The sequence below is a fragment of the Falco rusticolus genome, chromosome 7 (assembly GCF_015220075.1).
Source record: "Falco rusticolus isolate bFalRus1 chromosome 7, bFalRus1.pri, whole genome shotgun sequence".
Classification (NCBI taxonomy): Eukaryota; Metazoa; Chordata; class Aves; order Falconiformes; family Falconidae; genus Falco; species Falco rusticolus.
The window spans coordinates 4714973-4734905 of NC_051193.1; the positions used below are offsets into that span (position 1 = coordinate 4714973).

The 19933-nt window shown below is 41.8% G+C and overlaps 1 protein-coding gene across 6 annotated transcripts in view; it reads right to left on the minus strand.

The window, feature by feature from the left end:
* The window catches only part of PIAS1 (protein inhibitor of activated STAT 1), a 66835-nt gene extending 47121 nt beyond the window's left edge, over positions 1-19714 (minus strand). For 4 of the 6 annotated variants that reach the window (XR_005105227.1, XM_037394023.1, XM_037394028.1 and 1 more), the window contains exon 1: positions 19624-19713. Coding sequence is in view for 5 of the 6 variants with exons in the window: in XM_037394023.1 (XP_037249920.1) it covers positions 19624-19647 (24 nt within the window). In the remaining variant the exon portion in view is untranslated. Of the gene's footprint in view, positions 1-1089; positions 1233-19623 lie in introns of those variants that run through there. The other 2 variants (XM_037394026.1, XM_037394024.1) reach the window with 2 other exon arrangements.
* Positions 19715-19933: the final 219 nt, after the last annotated feature.

The window sequence follows — 19933 nt, forward strand, 5'->3', positions numbered from 1 at the left end:
CCCATCTTTTATAAAGGCACATTCCTTAGTCCTAAATTCTATCTGCAAGACTCACACGAGGAAGCTATCAAGGCTAAACTATAAAAATTGAAATCAGTCTACCGAAAATCTGCAAGAGGGAGTGAAACAACCAATTCATGGAAGCTCAAGCGCCTCGATGACAGGCTGTAACTTCCTGCGTTTGTCTAATGCAACCGAAACACTCAAAGGTTGAAGTCACCGTAATTCAAAATTAAGGGGAGGCAACAAGCACAGAAGAACAGTCATAAATATGCAACATACTACAACCTTTAAGGAGGCTATTGGTTTTCATAATGAAAAATTCATCTGTCTCCTAGAGTGGTTTGTACAATGTTTTGGCAAGCAGAGCAGCACTAAAAGAACAGGTACAAACCAATGGCAGGTACAAATAATATTTGCCTTTTGTAACACATGCAAGGAGATAAGAGCATTTCTTAATGAAAGAAACCCTGTATTTACACAGTGTATCAGTGCTCATAAAGAACACATCACAATTGTATAACCAAATCTACGTATCTGTCTAGCTAGCAATAAAAATGGATTTTAAGCCATCTAAAATGTGTCAACAAAATGATGTACATATATTTTAAATGTCAAAAATAGCCTGGACTGACCTACCGTTGGTATCTCCATAGATAGCTTCCTTAAGGTCAAACACCATGTTCATGATCTTCACCAGGTAACATATTTCTTCCCATGCTAGCAGAACAAGTACACTATAAAGCTCAAGTTATCAGGTGTTACTTACTTTAGCACACTCACAAACAATATATTTCCTTGCGAATGATATGGTTGCATATCTGTTAGTATAAATGTTACAACCCTTGAACCAACCCACCCGAATGATGAAGCTTCGATTCAGGTGCCTAACACTAGGAACCTCTGGCAGTGAAGAGATTATCTAAATACTGTAGCAGTTCAGTCTAAAGGGCTTCTAGACAGGTAGCCCTGCAATTTCCTACTGCCATCCTTCTGCATTCAGTTCATTTCACAACTTACCCAAGTTATACCACAACCACTTAACTCTTCATTCCACGTATCAGCTAGTAGAAGGTACATTTTTCTTACCCGCTCTTGAAAAACACTGCTTGCTTGTATCTGTCGCGCTGGTAAAACCTGACTACCCTTAAATTTCATAAGTTTTAGCAAGGTCAGAGCAATGCTGCTTCATACATTAACACTAATAAATCTAAACTCTCCTTCCAGCCCACAGTTCAGAGGCCTCCATCTAATCCTGCACCAGCAACGCTACCAAGGTCCTTAGAGATGTCTGTCTTGTCGACAAGAAAACCCACAGTGATAAAAGTAACAAAATTTGCTCAAGAGTGAAAGGATATTGCAAAAGAAAACAGTAAGACAGCTCTAGCTCCACTGAACTGGCTGCTAGTAACAACACACAGGCAGAGTTTGGAATTTTTAATATAATCCCCATGTGTTAAAAGCTGTCTTATGTTTTCTGCAGATGCCTGTGGTATTTTGCTATGCTATCATACATGTGAAATATCTTCTAAAAGCCCTGATACACATAAAGTAGCAAATCAGTGTAGGCAACCGCCCTCCTAGACCTCCAGTCCACCCCATTTCCTAGAGGCTATTTCCTCTGGATGAGTGATTCAGCAGAACAGACCGTGTGCCCACATACCCAAAATGCCATTTCTGTGCTTGAATACTTAAATTGGGGGGGTAGGGGTGGGGGTGTTTGTTTTGTTGTTTGTTTGGGTTTTTTTTAATATGATGGCTTGCAAACCACATTGTGTCCTGCCCTGCCCTGCCTCCCTGGCTGCCCGTTCACACTGCCATAGCAGAGAAGTGGGGTGGGCAGCTGGGCCAGTAACTTGCTCAAACTGCAAAAGCTAGATTTGTTGGAGAAAGTCTGCCAAGGCTTTAGTCATGTCTGAATTGTACTTGATTTAAAGTAAGTCACATTTTATCTTAATCCGTAACAAAAGTTTTACTGTTCTCAAGAGATTTTATTCACTAGGTGAACTATATTATTACTTTTGGTATTAAATAAGGTTGCTGACATAGTAATAATCTTCATTTCAGTTCTTGGAGACTCAAGGTTTTTTCCAGCGACACTCAAACTTAATTGTCCCTAGTGTATTTATCTTTGCAGATGGGAATTATTTTTACAGAGCTATGCGCTAAGCATGATTTTCATGACAAGTAATTGCAGAAATACTAGCTTAGACAATCTCTGGATACAAAACAATGTGCCTCTCTAAAGACAAACAGCTTATACCTAAGGCTAATAACGAAGACAATTATTTTCAGCTATTTGGGAGAGGGTCATTGCCAGACAAATTTACTTTTTATTAAGAACGTTCTTATCCTTAACTAAGCCTTTCAACTGGCTGACAGAAGAGCTAATTCCTATGCAATAAGCTTCAGTGGAGCCCAAGCCAGCCGCAGACACAGCTGTCCAAAGAGCTTGCTAACACAGTATGTCCTATTATAATCTGTCTAACAAATAACACAAAAGGTCTACATCTTTACAATCAAAACATAACAACTTATACAGCATTAAATAACAGTCTGAAAGATTGTTTCTTTGTATAAAAAAAGCAAAAAAATTAGGACCAAGAAGCCTCAGCTTCTGGAAGCCACACAGGAGGTCACAAACACACAAATTGATTTCCCCTCCTTCAGTGACTTTAAAAAGGAAAACATACATTTTAAAATATACAATTAAAACAAAAGCAATGGTGATATACACAACTTGACCGATTTGGAATTTACAGGAAGGGAGTCTACTAAATGAGAAGCCTTTCAGCCATTCTTTTTCAGCAGAGCACTAAAGAATGAAGCTCTAGTTGCTCTCTAAATATCTAAAATACCTGCACGAAGCACAATGTAGCTTTTGGAAGTCAATTTTGAAGGAAAGCTGGAGAAGAATGTACCTGGAATTCAATGAATGTACTCACACTGCAACATGGATAAAGAGGCAGCTTCCACGAGCAGCTTACAGAACCTCTTAACAGCAAGACATCCAGCAATTTCAAGACCTACATTCTTACATTATGTTTGACGTTCACTTGTAACAACTTAAACAAACACTATTTCTTTGTGTTAGCCAACTTAAGCATCACTTGATTAAAATAAATTATTGCCCCAATAGATATACATTTTCCTCCAAGATTTTTTAAAAACATCTTTTTATTTCTGTACCTTACAGAACTGCAGTGATCTACTCTCCACATGCTGTAAGTTATCACCCAGTGCTGAAGTTAATTGTCCACTATAAACAAACGTTTGCTATTTAATTAGCTTCCAATGAGATAACACTTCAGAATATGAGATTATATAGTCAAATATACCCAAAACACTTCCAGACAAACCATCAATTTCCCCCCCCCCCCCCCCCATCTGTCCCATTTTCTAGGATTCAGCACAGGAGATAGACTACATCATCACTAACTATTATTCTGGTATCTCAAAAAGTTTTAGTTAACAATTATATTAAATTTGGATACTGACTTGCAAAGTACTAAGCAGCATGCTGAAGCCAGTCTATAATTGAATCTCATTTCCCTTAAAGTAAACAACTGCTATGTTAACGCCCCAAAAGAAGGAAAACTAGGAAACTGGAGTTATCTATTCACAATTCTCACTTTAATAAAAATATGTTTAAAGCCTAAATGGCACGTGATAAAACTGCTGTTTTCTTTTAGATGTTGAAACAACCTTTCTCACAAAATTATATTCTGAGAAATTTATTTCAAGCCTTTGTGAATTACAACTAGAAAGAGTGATTCTGAGACACCAAGCTCCATCACACAGGCCAAATGTGTCCACATAATTAAGGACAGCAACAGCCATAACTTCGACAGGGCAGAGCTGCCATCAGCCTCGGCACTGCGTACCATGTACCAGTATCACCTTGCTCATACACCATCTCACAGAATGGACAAGAATGTTTGGTAGTGCTTTTATCTGGAACCATGAGAATACACAAAAGAGTGCAACAATAGTTAATAACTTCTAGAACAAAAACTGGGGAGGAAGGAAAGGTGGAATGAAGAGAGAAGAACAGGAAAATAAAGTGATGAGATAAAACATCAGGTATGGGAAATACTTAATAATTTATCATCAAAAGATTTCCCTTTCCAAAGGAAGAAACAGAACACAAATGAAATAAATCTGCTGACAACAAATACCCATGAAACACACTGGCCAAATACCTTACTCCCTTCTAATACTGGTCCACCAAGAATAAGAATTTATTATTACTAACAATTAGTCTTAATTTTTTACTGCAGAAATAAGCAATGGAGCCACAAGTTCCCACTGTGTCAATAAGCTGAAAACAAATATTCCATCAAGCAATTATACTGCATCTGTATAGTCTTCTCTTCAAAAAAAAAAAAAAAGTAAAAAGAGAAAAAGTTATTCTGTATTCTGCACATGATTTATTTCATAAGGTCTTCAAAGTCATGTGTAGAAATTACATAAACAAAGCCAAAGCACACACTTCTTTTTAAGCAGTCATATAACAGTAAGTCTTCAAGATTAATTAAAAGCCTGAACAATACTAAGGAATTTTTCTTTTACATTACAGTTCCTCAGAGTATCAGGTAAGATGCACCACATGAATAAGTATCTGCTCACCAGTTCTGCCTAACACAGCATGACACCAAGGGAAGCCCCAAGTTTCATATGTCAACATTCTCAGAGCACAGATTATCTAAGTTGGCCTCTAGTTTGGTCAGTATTGATTCCAAGTACGTTCTAGTGAAGCTCTTCAAAATCATTCCTTTAGTGCAGTTTTTCTAAGTCTTCATACAGTGCAGGCCAGAGAAGCATTTTCTCAATGCTCAAGTCTTCCTCCTCCCTCACGAGGAGACACACATTCTCTTACCTTTCCTCTACTTATTTCTGAAACAAAGCCACTATTACAAAGCAGAGGAGGAGTTTCAAGTTCCTTTCGCTTTGCTTGTTTAGCCCTAGTCCTTCCTAGAAGAAGATTGTCCTAGATGTTTGCTGGAGACCAAAACAGGACTAACAGTCCTTTCTCTGTTCCTTAGCTATTGAGTATTTTCTTACTTAAGCATCATCATTTATCTGGGAGCCAACTTCTCTGCTTCCTGTATCTTATCTATCAATATTGCAGTGGCCGTAAACAAAAGTATAACAAAAGGCAAGGCTTGATGGAAAGTAATACTTTTTATTATATTTAGGGAAAGAATTTGCACATTTTAAATGTTTTTCAACTGTATCAGTTGGTCTAAAAAGAATTAATAGCCCTTTATATTTCATAGAAGCGTCTACCTGTGAATCAACAGGTTCAGGCTTTTAGGCATCAGCCTAAAGCCAAGACCAAGAAATAGCATTCACATGTTCACATGCCTCTTCCTGTCCACGACTACTTTCATCAAGTTAAGAGACAACTGCATACAAAATTCAAAGTTATTAAACATAAAATAGTCAAAATTGGAGAAAAATCTAAATATCTCATGTGTTTTTCTCATTACACAGCTGACGATTCAGGAGAGGAACTTGTGCACTGCTGCAGACAGCTCTTCATGCAGCTACAATAAGCATATTTGCAGGGAACTAGTAGACTAGACAGCCTTGGCAGGTCCCTTCCAACCTCAGGTTCTGTGGATAAGAAGTATTTTTCACAACTGAAGGAGAAGTCACAGAAGAGAATCAAGAACTACAAATGACGTGTACGACACACCTGGTCCCACAGTCATTCCAAAAAGGCAAAGAATTTCAGAATACGTTCTCTAAGCCTCAGAAACATGGGCAGAGGGGGGCAGGACAAGAGGGCATCAGTGGGAATGGTTCATCAGTGGAATATGACTACCCATGACTACCCTAGGAACACAGAGGGCTATGCAGCCAGATCAGACCACCACCTAGTAAAATCACTCTTACATATCCTAGCTCACTTTCTCAACGAGGTATCTAGAACAGAGAGTAGCCACGTAACAGCAAATTGCTAGCAAGAAAACCGTGTGAACACATGAGGCCACCCAGTAATTCAAGAAAAGTCAGTTTTTCAAAACTCTGAAGAGCTATTGTTTGTCATGGCACAATAGGGAACACAAATTATAGGTCTGACTATTTATAGAGCACTTAAATGTACACTAAAGTCTAATTTATTCCTAACTGTACATGCATTTAAAAATGGAATTATTTATTTACTGCATGCAACAATATGATGAAGAATTAACATTTATATCACATATTGAAATAGATCAATTTTAAAGTGCCAAAATACATGCATTGCTATAGAAAAAAATCAGTAGCTGGATGAAAAAACTTTTTTTATGTCACTTGTCCAAACCCAGGTGAAAATACTGGCAGTCAGAAGTTCATCTCCCATTTCAAAGATCTTAACTATGTCAGTACTCAACCTAGTTCCCACCAAAGCAGATTCAGGATCCTAGGTCAGTCAAGTTAATGAGACATGGATGACTTCTTTGGCTGCTACTCACGACACTAAAGCATCAGTAAGACTGTCAAGAATCACACTGATTTCATTCCAAGTACCAGCACAGCTTGGAAAGAGAGCAACAGGGCAGCAGCGGTGCCAAACACTGAATGCATATCCTGGGGAAGACATCTAAAAGAGGCATGGGGACAAAGAAAGGGAAAGCAGGAAGCTCAGTTTTTCATATCACCCGCAACAACTGGTTTCTTCCCACTATGTAAAAATGCAAAAAGATGACAGAATAATAGAAGAGGAAGCAGACCTTCCTGCTTTTCTTCAGCATTCAAAAGCGGATAAAGAAAACAGTTCCAAACAACAACATGCAGCCAGAGACAGACTGAGAAGATGCATCTTAGGCAAGGCCTAGACTCCTGACAAAGCTGATCCTAATCCCACATTCCTACTTCACCCCTCCAAATTTGGGCTTCCAGCACTGCCCACAACAGAAAATTGTAATTTTTACACGTATTAGCTGCACCCTGTTACCTAGAGGCTCGAAGACAAGCACGGTGTGCTTAAGAACCCATTAGCTCACAACAATTAATCCCAATACAAAACATCCAACAGTGCGTCAGAAAGCTAAGAATACATTCTCTATGCAATATTTTCCTGGCCCACATATAGCACAGACAAGGCCTATAGAAACATTTTTTTCACGGTCACGCTGGCGCATGCTAAGGAGAGATACTAAGGATGCCTGCTCAGAGGGAAGAAGGATATTTCATTTCCCAGTGCCATCCATCTGACACACTGTCCCCCTCCCCACCACTTCATACTTCAAGCACTGTATTTTCTTATAGTCAAAGTAAGACGGAATTCATTTAATCTATTCACACAATAACCCCTGCCCTGCATGGAAACAAACTGCTTGATGGAATGAAGTTTTGGGGTTTTTTTATAAGCCAAGTTTCAGCCACACCTATGATTTAAAATACATGAAAACTATTGCAAGTAAACTCCAAAAACGATACTGCATTTAACTTGGCTTCAGCCACAAGAACAACCAAAATTGAAAGAGCTGCCTAAGAAAACTTTGCTATCAAAATTCAAACTTCCATGGAAATCCTGACCCAGTAAAAACAGAAAACGTGCAATGTTTCTGCAGTACTGACTGCAGATACAAATGCTCCCTTACTCTTTCTTCCTACCCTGCAGTGACCTGCCTCCCCCCCCCCGAACTCCCACCCCGCTCGTGGGGCAGAGGGAGGATGCTGCTCCGGTCACTGCTCCTTTTCATCTTTACTGACCAAACTATTGCCCCACCTCATTAACTGCACTCATCCAAATCCCACTCTGAATAGGAATTTGCATATATACAAGCTTTTTGAAGCTTATTAATGTAATCTGAATGGCTCTCACACATTCATGAATTTATATTCTGCCTGTCCCTTTTTACATACACGGGCCAAAGTCACGGGGTGGTAAGGGAAGATTATTTACAATCTCATGACAAAACAAACCATTTTCTGGGTTTCAGCCTAGCGTTTTGGTATGAAGTGACTTTACCCTTCTGCCTCCTGATACACTCACTAGGTAACACACAGCTGTTTCTCCCAGGTAAGGATACTGTTAATGTTGTATTACTTCATCACCTTGCTCAACATTTACGTCAAAAGCAAAGGACAGTCCAGCATTGGGGAAAACATAAAAAGGCATCAAGATGTGAGTCATGCTCAGGCCCAAGGAATGAAGGAGTCTATGCATTTAATCAATTAATATTTAGCTCAAGCCCTGTACTAAGCTATGTGAATGTACTCTGAAAAACAAAGGCACATATTTAAAAAACTTTTCTAGTTAACTGAACATAGGAAACAAGTTTCAACACATCTCTGCTTCCCCTTAAAACAGCTTGGCACCACCTCAGAGTTCTACACATGTTTAAAAACAACAGAACAGTACAGGTCAAAGGAAACTATGAAAATCCAGTCCACACACACAAGCTGGGTATTCTTACAGCATTAATAATATTAAAAAAAAACAACACCAAAAACACAACAAAAATCCAAACACTAATAACCCCCCCTAAAAAAAAACAAAACAGGCCACAGATCCTTAGCTTACTATTCAAAGTTCTTCTATTACCTATGTGCCTGAGCTGTTCCAAGACCAAACAATAGAGGAAGGTCATGCGTGGCGTTCTGCTACATTGGCACAAGTAGCTTAACCTTTTCGCTAATGACCTAGAAAACTAAGTCATCAGTGGGGTGACAGAGCTGTAGATGATATGACATGGTTGTAAGGATGAAGGCAAACTGAAGAATCACTGGAAGACCTCAGTGACAGAGCAATTCAATGTACATAAATGTAAAGTGATGCTTATGGGGAAAAGCAGACCACAGAGGCCTAGCTTTATATCTAAAGTGATGGACTCTGGGATGACCTCTACCCCACTAGAGCAAGCTCCTGGGCCCAAGATAAACAGACATACAAAACCATCAGCACAGTAGCAGTCAAACATGCAAATCATTGTTAGAAATCGTTAGAAAAGGAACAGAGAGCAAACAAGAAACCATTATACACTATATAACCCCCTCGTTCACCCAGATCTCAAAGTGCAGGTGGTTTTGGTGGTCTCATCTTAAAAAAAAAGAAGATACATTAGAAATGGAAATGTTCACAGAAGATGACAGAAGTCCAGCATGACTTCCCTAATTAAGAAACAGCAAAAGCTAAGACTTTTCAAGCTAAACAACAGAGAACATGGGGACAGATACAACAGCAATCTAGAAAACTACAAACAGCACAAGGAGAGTGGACAGGGACCAGCTGTTCAGTCTCTTTCATTACACAATATAGAGACTGGTGGATGAAGCTGGCTGGAACCAGGCTCAAAACAAAAGAAGAAGGGTCCTCACACAGCAGGCAGAACAACAGAAATCCCTACCAAAATACTGTGAACAAAAGTAGTTTATATAGTTTCAATAAGAATCTGGACAGACACTTGGAAAATAGATTTATTATGGTTTGTCCAGCTAGTAGTCCCCATTGGGTTCAGAGGACAGAGCTTAAAATACCTGAAGACCGGGAGCACTGCAGGGAGGTGACAGTTATTTCTCATACTTTGTCCAGTTTTCACCTTTCCCTACACACTCACTTCTGGAAGGTGCAAGAGACAATACCGGGCCAGATGGACCCTTGGTCTGAACCAGTACAGCTACTTTTACATTCTTAAGGTTCAGTTTATAAGGCGTGTTTATGTTTAGCCACTTCCTCAGAAACCCAAGTGACCTTGTCACAAGAGCCTTTAATAAAAAGGTTACTTCTCAACTGAAAGAGTCAAGTTTTAACACCAAAGAGGTAGAAGTGGAATTAACTTTATCAAAACCTGGCATACACCCTTTAGAAAAATATTATCTAAAACACTTTTTTCAAACCAACAACAGTCCTGACACTTGATTAAAAAAGTTTGAAGCCCTGCCATCAAGTGGCCTCAGCAGATTCACTGACGAGATACTGCTAAGTCAACACAGAACCTACGAAAAAGAGGGCTTTGTTTCTGTACCACTACTGAAGTTTCTACATTTTTCGTTTTGGTGCACTACATTTATAGGTGCACTAACAGCTCCATCGATAGCTTGTGCAGAGCTGTCTCTAACAGATTTTTCAATAAGCTGAAAATCTACACAAATACTTGGACTGTTTCAAAGACTCTTACGTTGCACCAGGGAAACAAGATACAACATCTGCACAAAAGTGAGATCATTTTGTCAAGGGAGTCTCAAGAAACAATATGAGGAATGAATGTATCAGAAAACATTCTCATCCACACAACTTTTTACAACACACTCCTGCAGCTCATATTACAGGCTCTACCTGAAGCAAACACATTATCGCTATTGTATTTGGCCTCTGATTTAAAAAAAAAATAAATGTGAGCTGCACCCACGCTAAATTGCCAAGTTAAACTAGGTTCACTGCTCTTTCCATTCTATATTCTATTTTGCATGCTAACTAATCATGTTTTCAGTTGAAAAGCTGAACTGAGGCCTTATTAAGTCTGGACCCTGCTCTACAAAGAGGGCAGGGAGGCACATCTTGCAGAAGACTATAAATGAAGGTAAGCAAGAAGTTTCAGCTCTGAGTGATTCTCACCTGACTGTCCCACTTTAAGGGACAGTAAATTTCTTCATGTGGCTGGAGAGCCAAAGCAAGCTGTCTGCTTACACAGCGAACAAGCTGAGATGCTCTTCTTAAGAAGAATGACACACTTTCTCAGGAGCGAAGCTCTGGCACCGTCACAGGCGAAACAAAGCTGGAGGAACCTCACAGACACTGCTACACCAATATGCAGAAGGACCAAGATTAGACCAGACCAGTAAAGTGACTCTCAAGAGTACCAGTTGCTCTACAGAGATACATAGAGCCAATTTTAATCCCAGAAGCAGCATAGGATAAATTATTCTGCTAAACTCTGCGTTTTGGCTCAGCTGCCACTCTGCTCCCCTTTGTGAGCCTCAAGAACAGAGTAGCAGCACCAAGCAAATGCACGGTCAAGAAGGCCAAGGCTGAAATCTGACGGACTTCTAAGGCACCTTGTTGCAAACCGCACCCCCTGAAAATGCTGCAGATGATGGACACTACAGCTGTTCAACAGTTGTACAGTACGGAAAGGTAAAGCCACAATTCTGGCTGGCAGCTTGAGTAGATGCCCAGTGGAAGAACCACTGTGAATACAAACCCCTACAGCTTCAACATAAAATTCTAGTGCACCTAAAGCACTCTGTAGTTTTATACTTCCGTCATCTCTTTGGAAGAGAACTGCTTTTTCCTAGTATAAACCTACCTTAGAAAAACAGGCCTCTATTCTCCACTCTGCCCAAAGATTGTGACTTAACTCCCACCCAACATACACTTCTGAGAATATCTATCACGTATGTTTGCACACTCGAATGGCTGTGGCCACAAAAGACATATCTTCAGGAAGTGAAGGCAATGCTGCAACCAAGCAGTAAGGGGACTGAGCTCAGTCTTATATCTGCTTTATAGTCATGTATTTAATGGGAGGGGAGGAAAGAGTGGGAGAGCTTGGTATACTCATTTTCAATATGGACAAGAATCCTGTGGAGCCTCCTGGTGAAGAGATGCCTACCTACTGCCTGTCATCATCTCCCCTCAGAAGGCTCACTACTTTTGAAATCTAATTTTTTGAAGCAACCTCCACCTTTTCCAGTGATACCAGTGGACAGCTTCAGGAGCTACTTTTGCACATTTTGGAGGGTGTTAAGGATTTGGTAATACATCTCCACTAACAGAAATCCACAGGAATAAAAACTCCTCAAGAACTACATCCATGGCATGGAATCACCTGCCCAAATCCCACCTCCAAACAAGCTGCTAGTATCATATTGTCAAAAATGTGAAGTACAGCAAGATGATGTGGCAAGCGGCTGGGGGAAAAGGACTTTTTCCAGTCTGGTGAAGAGAAGGTTTTTGAGGAGCCTAATCACAACCTTCCAGCATGTAAAGGAGGTCATCAATAAAACAGCCATGATCTTCACAGGGGTACACGGCAGAAGGATTAGAGACAATAGGCACAGCTGAAATAAGAGGTTCAGGATGGATACTAAAAAAAAATGTTTCTACCATGACAACAGTCAAGCAGTGGAAAAGGCTGCCCACAGAGGCTGTACAGTCTCCATCCTTGGAGGTTTGAAAGACCAGACTGCATAAAGTCCCAAGTAACCTATTCTGACCTCATAGCTGACCCTGCTTCAAGTAGGAGGTTGGACTGGAGATTTCCCAAGGTCCCTTCCAACCAAAAATCACCAAATAATCTATGGTCAGGATCAAGAGAGCAACTAGGTGGTCATACTGAAAATAACACCAAGAAAAGCTAACAGGAGAGTCCTACTGAACTCTTGGTTTGAGGAATTTAGCACAACAAATCGTATCTGGGCTGCAAACTGGGGAAAAAGCACTCTTGGTACACGCTATAAACATGCAAGGAATAGGGAAGAACACACCTACAGAGATAAAGGGACACTTCACAACTTACTATTCTGGAAAAGTTGTTGGCTGTGTACCAGCCCCAAGGCAGGGCAGAGATTGAAATTCTCCCTTTCTTACTCTCTCCTGCTGTTAGACGTACTTCCAGGATGGAAATTGGCAACTGAAGCATTACCTACAGCCCATGCAGTCCTGGCAGAAGCAGAGAGGAGGCAGAACTCATACATGTTTATTAGCATGTATCCAGAAAGCTCATTACCATTTCCTAAACAAAACAAGGCAAGTTCACTACTGAGCAATCTTCAGTGATGCACATAAAGTGAATAACACTTATCTTTCTGTCCTCTGTGCTAAATAAACCTTAACATACCCAGAGTTTTTACTCTGCTGCAGAGCCTAGGACTCTATCCTTACCAAGCAATGGCTTTTAAAGGCTCCTTTTCCTTCGCCATCAATTATCATGCCACTTCCTATATAAATCTCTTGTGTATCACCTCCTATAGACATAAAGGTCAATCTTACGTTGACCTTTGGTCTAATTGTATACTAGCTTTTCATTTCTTTGTTTCACATATTCTAGACAAGCCACATAATACCCACCTTCTGCTAATTTCTACTCCCCTACCCTTGGAATACAATGCTTGCTTACAGAGCACTCTGGTATCCCTCCAGTATACACTAAGGGACAGAACACAACAGCAGAGATGTGGCAGTACCTCTATAGCCATTCCTAATCCCAACAGGAGAATAAGATTAAGCAAATTGCTGACAAACTCCTGGATCAATACAGCTGCAACACACACAGAAGTCTTGACAAAACAATAAGAAAAGAAATTACAATAGAAAGGTCTGTACCACAGCACGAAGAGAACAATGATATGATGTTACCTGGTTTTTTGGTTTTGGCTGCTATTGAAAATTTGAAAGATCAGAACAAGGCTAGATTAGTAACATCTCCCGTCCCCATCCTCAACAGCACATATTCCTATTTTCAAAGGTTAATGTCATCTACTTTTTGTTGCAGCCCCAAAGTTTCTAATTTACTCTGAAATAACCACATTTTATGGCTGTGACTAGTTGTTAAAAATGGCTTTGATAGCATGGAGTAAAATTACAGAAATAAGCACCCTTTTGTAAGCTACTGGAGCTCCTTTCTTCTCCTCACCCCCTTCCCCTTAACTAGCAAAAGAATCTACTTTTAAGAAAGGCATTTATTTTCATGAACAGACTACCATTGAAGGTACTACATGCAATTTTTGCATCATAAGATCCAATCATCTTCATTTCAAAAAGCACAAACCAACACTTCTAGCATTTATTGGCCTACACAGAGCTGGAATAGTAACAGAGCAATGAGACAATCAATACCTGAGCCTGATCAAGAGGATTCCAAAAATCAGCTGCCCAAGCACGTGTCACAGCAGTCACCCAAAGAATATATTTCCCCTTTTCTCCCCCTTCCCTTAAGAACAGGACAAAATGTTTCTCTGTGATTCTCACAGGCACATTTGTGTGCAAACCAGAGGTGAAGCTCCTGCTTACAGGGGACAGCACAAGCTGAGGCAGCTGGGCTGCAGAAGAGACACAGGCTATATACCAACAGTTTTTTAAACATGAAAACCACATTTGCATTCTTCACTGAAATCATGGCTTTCAGAAGGTTTTTACTACTATTTATGGAGGGCGATAAAGCAGTCTTCCATTAGAAGGGCACCTGTAATATCTTTCAAGGCAAAAGTTTCTAAAGTAGAAGCACAGCAGCAAAAGTAAACAGACATTTCTGAGACAATGTTTGTAGGTAGAATTCTTTCCTTGTGGAGCCAAAGGGCCAAACACCAATACCATAAAGTAAGAGAAAAGCTGCAACAGATCCAACACCTTTCCTAGCCACTGGGTGATCACGAGACCCCACAAAGTAACCCTTTCAAAATGTTGATTCACAGCCAGAAATGTGCTATTACTCCACTAGTTTCAGCAGAGACCAGTGAACCCCAGGCTGATGGCATCCACCAGCCAACTAACCCTGGGGTTCAGCTCCAAACTCACTCATAAACATTACTACAATCAACAGGGACTACAAGAGATGCTTCAGAGAAACACAGCAGCTAGGCACTCAGAGGATCAGAGAGGGCTGGGGGTATCTCAGAACAATTACAGGGAGCACTCGAGTCTCAAGTGTTTGGAAGTTCTGTTTTGTTTTTCACTATAATGGCACTAAAGAGAAAAATGATCAGATGTTGACTTCTACAAGAATGGATTACAGGAACTAAAATCCACTGTGCCAAACACATTAGTGACAAGCCTGCACTTATCTTTGTGCTCTATATGAATGCAGGTCAGAGTATAAAACATACCAGTCATCTACATCCCTATAAATAACTTCAGTATCTGAAGATATCTTAACTCTCTACACCCTGCTTTTCATGGGATGCTTTTAAATATTTGCCTTGTGTCTCATCCATAACCATTCTTACCAATGGCCAAGCAGCCCCGAGCCCTTCCCCTCCCTAGGGTAACACTCTTCTCTTACTCTCACGGAATAAAGCCAAGTAAGATGCATCTACTACCCGCTTTTTCATTTCTAAGCCTTTTAACTGCAATTTCTAAATACCTTTATAACTAAAGGAGAAATGAACTGTAAACCCATTAAACATAACTGCTATGGACTATTGGTTCTTACACCTTCCTTCACACAAGTGACAATGAGTAAGAATTTCACTTGCACAGGCCTACAAATACTTCCAGGATGGCCCCTAAAGCGTGGGAGGGGTTTATACTAGAATTGTACTGATACTATATTTACGTGTACACAATATGCAATCTGGTTTTTATTGGCAATAAAGAAGTGTTATGGATTGGGGCTTTGACAGTTAAGCAGTGATGCACAGCTGCCAATTTTATTCATCTGTTATCTGCAATTCCAGTGTTGAAGATCAAAAGCTCAAAAAAGGTACCTAGACTAAAATACAGTTAAGAATACCATTATAACTGACATATACCAAATTACAGGCATGAAAATAACGTAATCTGTGGACTCAAATAACAAAGAAAAGTGGATTATATTGACTTTAATCACAGAAACACGCAACCCCAGCAACTTATAAAAGGATTAAGCAAAAATAGCTCATAATACAGAGGAGTATAATTCTAATTGAACACTGAAATAGGTAGCTTACACTTATTGGCATTGACGATGCAATTTAACACACTGCATTTCCATACCAGAGACCCATTTGTCACTATTATCACCACCACCTGAAAGCTGTGCTACTAGCCTCTCCCCCACAAAAACTGCTTCCCTGTATTTAGGGGAGGGGTATTCCCCAACTGAATATTTTTAAATGGTTTGTTTTCATCACCATTGTGTGGAAATGCTATTATGAATTTTCATTCAAACTCTTGGCTCACTTTTTTTTTTTTTAAAGTATAAATTGTGTCTAACAAGAAACACACCAGGGATCCCTTCAATCCCCAAAGGCACTTTCTTAAAAGGAGAGAGAACAAAGGAGAAAACCTCCCAGCATGTGCTTTCCAAACCAGCTTCTTAGGACAGTATCAAGAATGACAATACTAGAACATAAGCTTTTCTTTTTCATTCTTTGATCCATGTATAATTGAATTGATTATTGCAAACTGTGTAATGATTTCCAAAAGACTTGAGTAGAAGGCAAAGATCACAACAATCTAATAACCAATTTAAAGAGATGTAAGAAATATTGAAGGAAAGATTTAATCACTCAAGTATACTCCTTCCAATTAGAAAGAGCTTTAAATAGCTTACCTTGAGATAAATTAGATTCTGTATGCAATTATACAGGAATAGTAATTAAGATCAGGAAAATTCACATATGCCTCAGCCTATAGAGTTAGGGAGGTAATCCACAGAACAGAATTTTCAGCTACCTTGTTTCATCGATAGAAATGAAAACATACTGGTTCAATTTATCCAAACCTTTGAGAGTACCAAAGAATTCAGTAACTTTACAAGTCTGGGATCTGCAAAGTATGTTTGATCTTATCTGATTATTTTTTTTCCCCCAATAGGACAAACATTCTTAAAATGGGGCAAGAAACTGAAATACTCTTGATCGTGGTAAGAAAATACATTACAGGAAACACTGTTTCCATGATTTAGAACTCTACGAAAAATTATGGCAAGTAAGAATGACCACTGTTTTACTGGAGGAAGCAAGAACTTTAATTTTACTTTATGCATTTAGCAAGACCACCCGGCATATCACATTCCCCAATTTACATGTGTGTACACTACCTACATGTAACCCCACAGTCCTTTACACGGGCAGGCAAGAAAGTTTTAGGAGCTTGACTTAAAAGTTTTTCTGACAAACTTCAGCTGGCAAGGCAAGATAGTTACTGCGCAACTATTACATTTGATTTTAGTTTTTAAAGGTCACTGCATTTGAAATCAATGCCATTTGCTAATTGATCAGAGAAGTAATATGGAAAGATTTTACCTAAGAAAATTTAAATAATTAAAGGAATTTGCTGTTCATTCTTCAAATAGGGTCTTAATCACAGAGCTTCCCTTAGTTACCTCTCAACTTTGAAAAAAAGAAAGCATTTAAAGGCATCTTTTCTGGGGATGTCCTCCTGCTTAAAAATACCCACTGCACCCAACTACGATGTAACAGTTTTCCATTAGCCACATTCTTCCAAGGGGCACTCACCTCATCCAGTACCTAACAACTGAGCTGTACTACTTCTGGAAAACCTGTATGTGACAGCTACAGCCCTAAGCAGAAATTTCATGCCCCCTTGTCTTTCACTTGCCTTCCTGACAGAGGAGGACACACCCACACACCTCTTTGTCTACAGAAAAAAAAAAAACAACCAAACCCCAACCTACTGAAGTCTTCAAAGTATGAATTCACGAAGTAGCTATTTTTATATTATGTAAACTGCCAAGCCCCCACAGCTACCAAAAAAGAAACCCCAACAACAACTTTTTGCAGAATACAGTGCTACGCATCCTACAGTCGCAGCTTGCGAGTACCACTACATATCCTGAGCAGCAAAGTGAAATTGAAAATAAACTATTCAGTTTGGCATTTACTCTTCAGATCCCTGAGGTAGCAACAGTACTTTAAAAAAAAAAAACCAACATAATTTCCCTCTACCAGTTCTCAAGAAGCAGGTTTCAGAAAGGGATCAATAAAGAAGTCCAGGATGACAAGCAGACACAAATACACTTCTGTGAAAGCTCCACCTGTAAAGCTGCAGAGAAAGAGAAAAGGACAGGCCTCTACTCCACACTCGCACAGACCAACAGCACTCCAACACGTGTGTACGTACGCACAGCCTGGAGGCTCTGCGATGGACAAGAGGAGAGGCTTCAGGTTTCAAAGCTCCTAAGATCAATAAATTGTCAATTCTCATAGCAAAATCATGCCTTCCAGCACTGTCCCTTGACCACCATCCTGCCATCTTAACAAACATCAAAAAAAAACCCAAAACATAAAACCCCGAACTTTATTCCCTAGCTCTCGTCTCTTTTAACTCTATTTGAGTCAGCCTTGCTTATAAAGGCATCACATAAACCCACGCTGGCTACTGTGCACCAGAAACTCTTAAGAGTCCGTTACCAAAACACACTATCTGCCACACAAAAATTAACCAAAGCTTAACACTGGAATGACATCTCAACTCTTTAGCTCATCATGTGGGAACCACAATTTGAAGGGTAAAAAAAAAAAAAAAAAAAAAAGGCTCAGGGATAACACAGCTCAACCAATATCTTCTTTAAGATACCCACAAAAACAAAGGACAGAGAGGGATTTAAAGGAGGATCTATTTGTCCCGACCTGGCAAACAGAAACCCCCAAAAGCTGGAACACGTACAAGACTTTATACTTTACATCCTGACAGCTCTATAAGCATCTAGAAAGGAAAGCACAAGAAACTACTGATACACAGAAAACTGAGACCTACCGAAACTCTTGGGAAAGACAAAATATTTCCCTAGTCATACTTAACATATTCTGTAGTTTATGTTACACATTTAATATACTTCTGATTTGTGTCTTCCACTGTATTAACTTTAAAGTAGGAGACCGAAGCCCTCCTGATGAATAACGACCCTATGACAACTGCAATGAGATTCTCAAACTTTTAAATACACTGACGGGTGTGCAAGGCAGAGTGAACCCACACACACCCCCTGCTAAAGCGACTGGGAAGTTTCCTGGGGTGTTATTTATTAGTTTGGTGTCTCTTGGTTTTGGTTAGTTTCTTGTTGGTTTGTTTTTGGGGGTTTTTTTTTTGGTTTTTTGTTGGTGTGTTGGTTTTTTTTTTTTGGGGGGGGGGGGGGCGGTGCACAGTGGTGATACCTCACCACCCACTATTCCACCACTACTATTCCTCAAAATACCTGACGGGACGCGCTGTGCAGAGTCGTTGCCTCCCCTCCACCCCGGCTGAGCCCCACCTGAGCCCCCCGCCCAGCTTCACCCCCTCGGGGGGCTGTAACTTCGCTCGATGGTGCTTTAGAGCACCGGGATTCCGTGCGGTTCGCAGGATGACAGGCAGAGCCGCCAGCTGGACACTGCAGAACTCCTCAACATCTGCCTGTGCGGCCCCTTATTCACCGGGGGGCAGGAGCGGGGCAAGGCAAGCGGGGCTCCCCCGGCGGTCCCCCCCCTCACCCCCGGCGGCGAGGGCGCTCGCTAGGAGCCGGCCGCCTGTCAACGGCTGGCGGAGCCGCTCCTCGGGGCTCCCTCCCCGCGCGGCGCCGCTGCCGGAGTCCCCTGGAAACTTTGCGGGGAGCCCGGGGAACCATCCCCCGTCTCGGCTACGGCCGAGCCCCGCTGCCCAGCGCCGGCAACTCCCGGGGGCTCCCCCGGCCGTCGTCGCCGCCGCCCTCACCCTCCGCGACGGCCCGGCCCGAGCCCAACCACCGCCTCCGTGGGGCTGAGGGAAGCCCTCCCCGCCCGCACACCCCGGCCCGGCGGGGCTGCCCGGCGGAGCTGGGTCGGGCGGGAGGCGAGGGGAGGACAGCTCCGCTCCCCGCCCCGCTCCGTCCCTCAGCCCCCGCTGCCGGCGGGGCGCCGCCGCAGCCACCCCAGCGAGGCAGCACCGAGGGGCACCGCGGGGCTCCGGCAGCGGCTCGGCTCGTCCCCGGCGCCGGGGGGAGCACAGCCGCGGCGGCCCCGAGCGCGGCAGCGAGAGGCATCGCGAAGGGAATTGAAGCTGCGCTTTACCTTTAGTTCCGCACTGTCCGCCATCTTGCAACTCCGGGCGCAGGCGCAGTGAACCCCGCCGGGACACCGCCCCCCCGCCGCCCCCCCGCCGGCACGCAGCGCGCAGCGTTTGAATCGCGGCGCCATTTTGTCCCTCCTCTGCGCTGCGCTGGGCAGGGGGTCTCCGGCGGGTAGCGGTTCGCGGGACCCCTCCCCAGGGCTGCGGGGAGCCCCGGGCCTTCAGCGGGGTGTCTCCGAACCGCCCCGCGGGCAGGCTGCCGCCGCCGCTGCCCCGCCTGGAAAGTTTCCCCCCGTGACAGCGCGGCTCCCC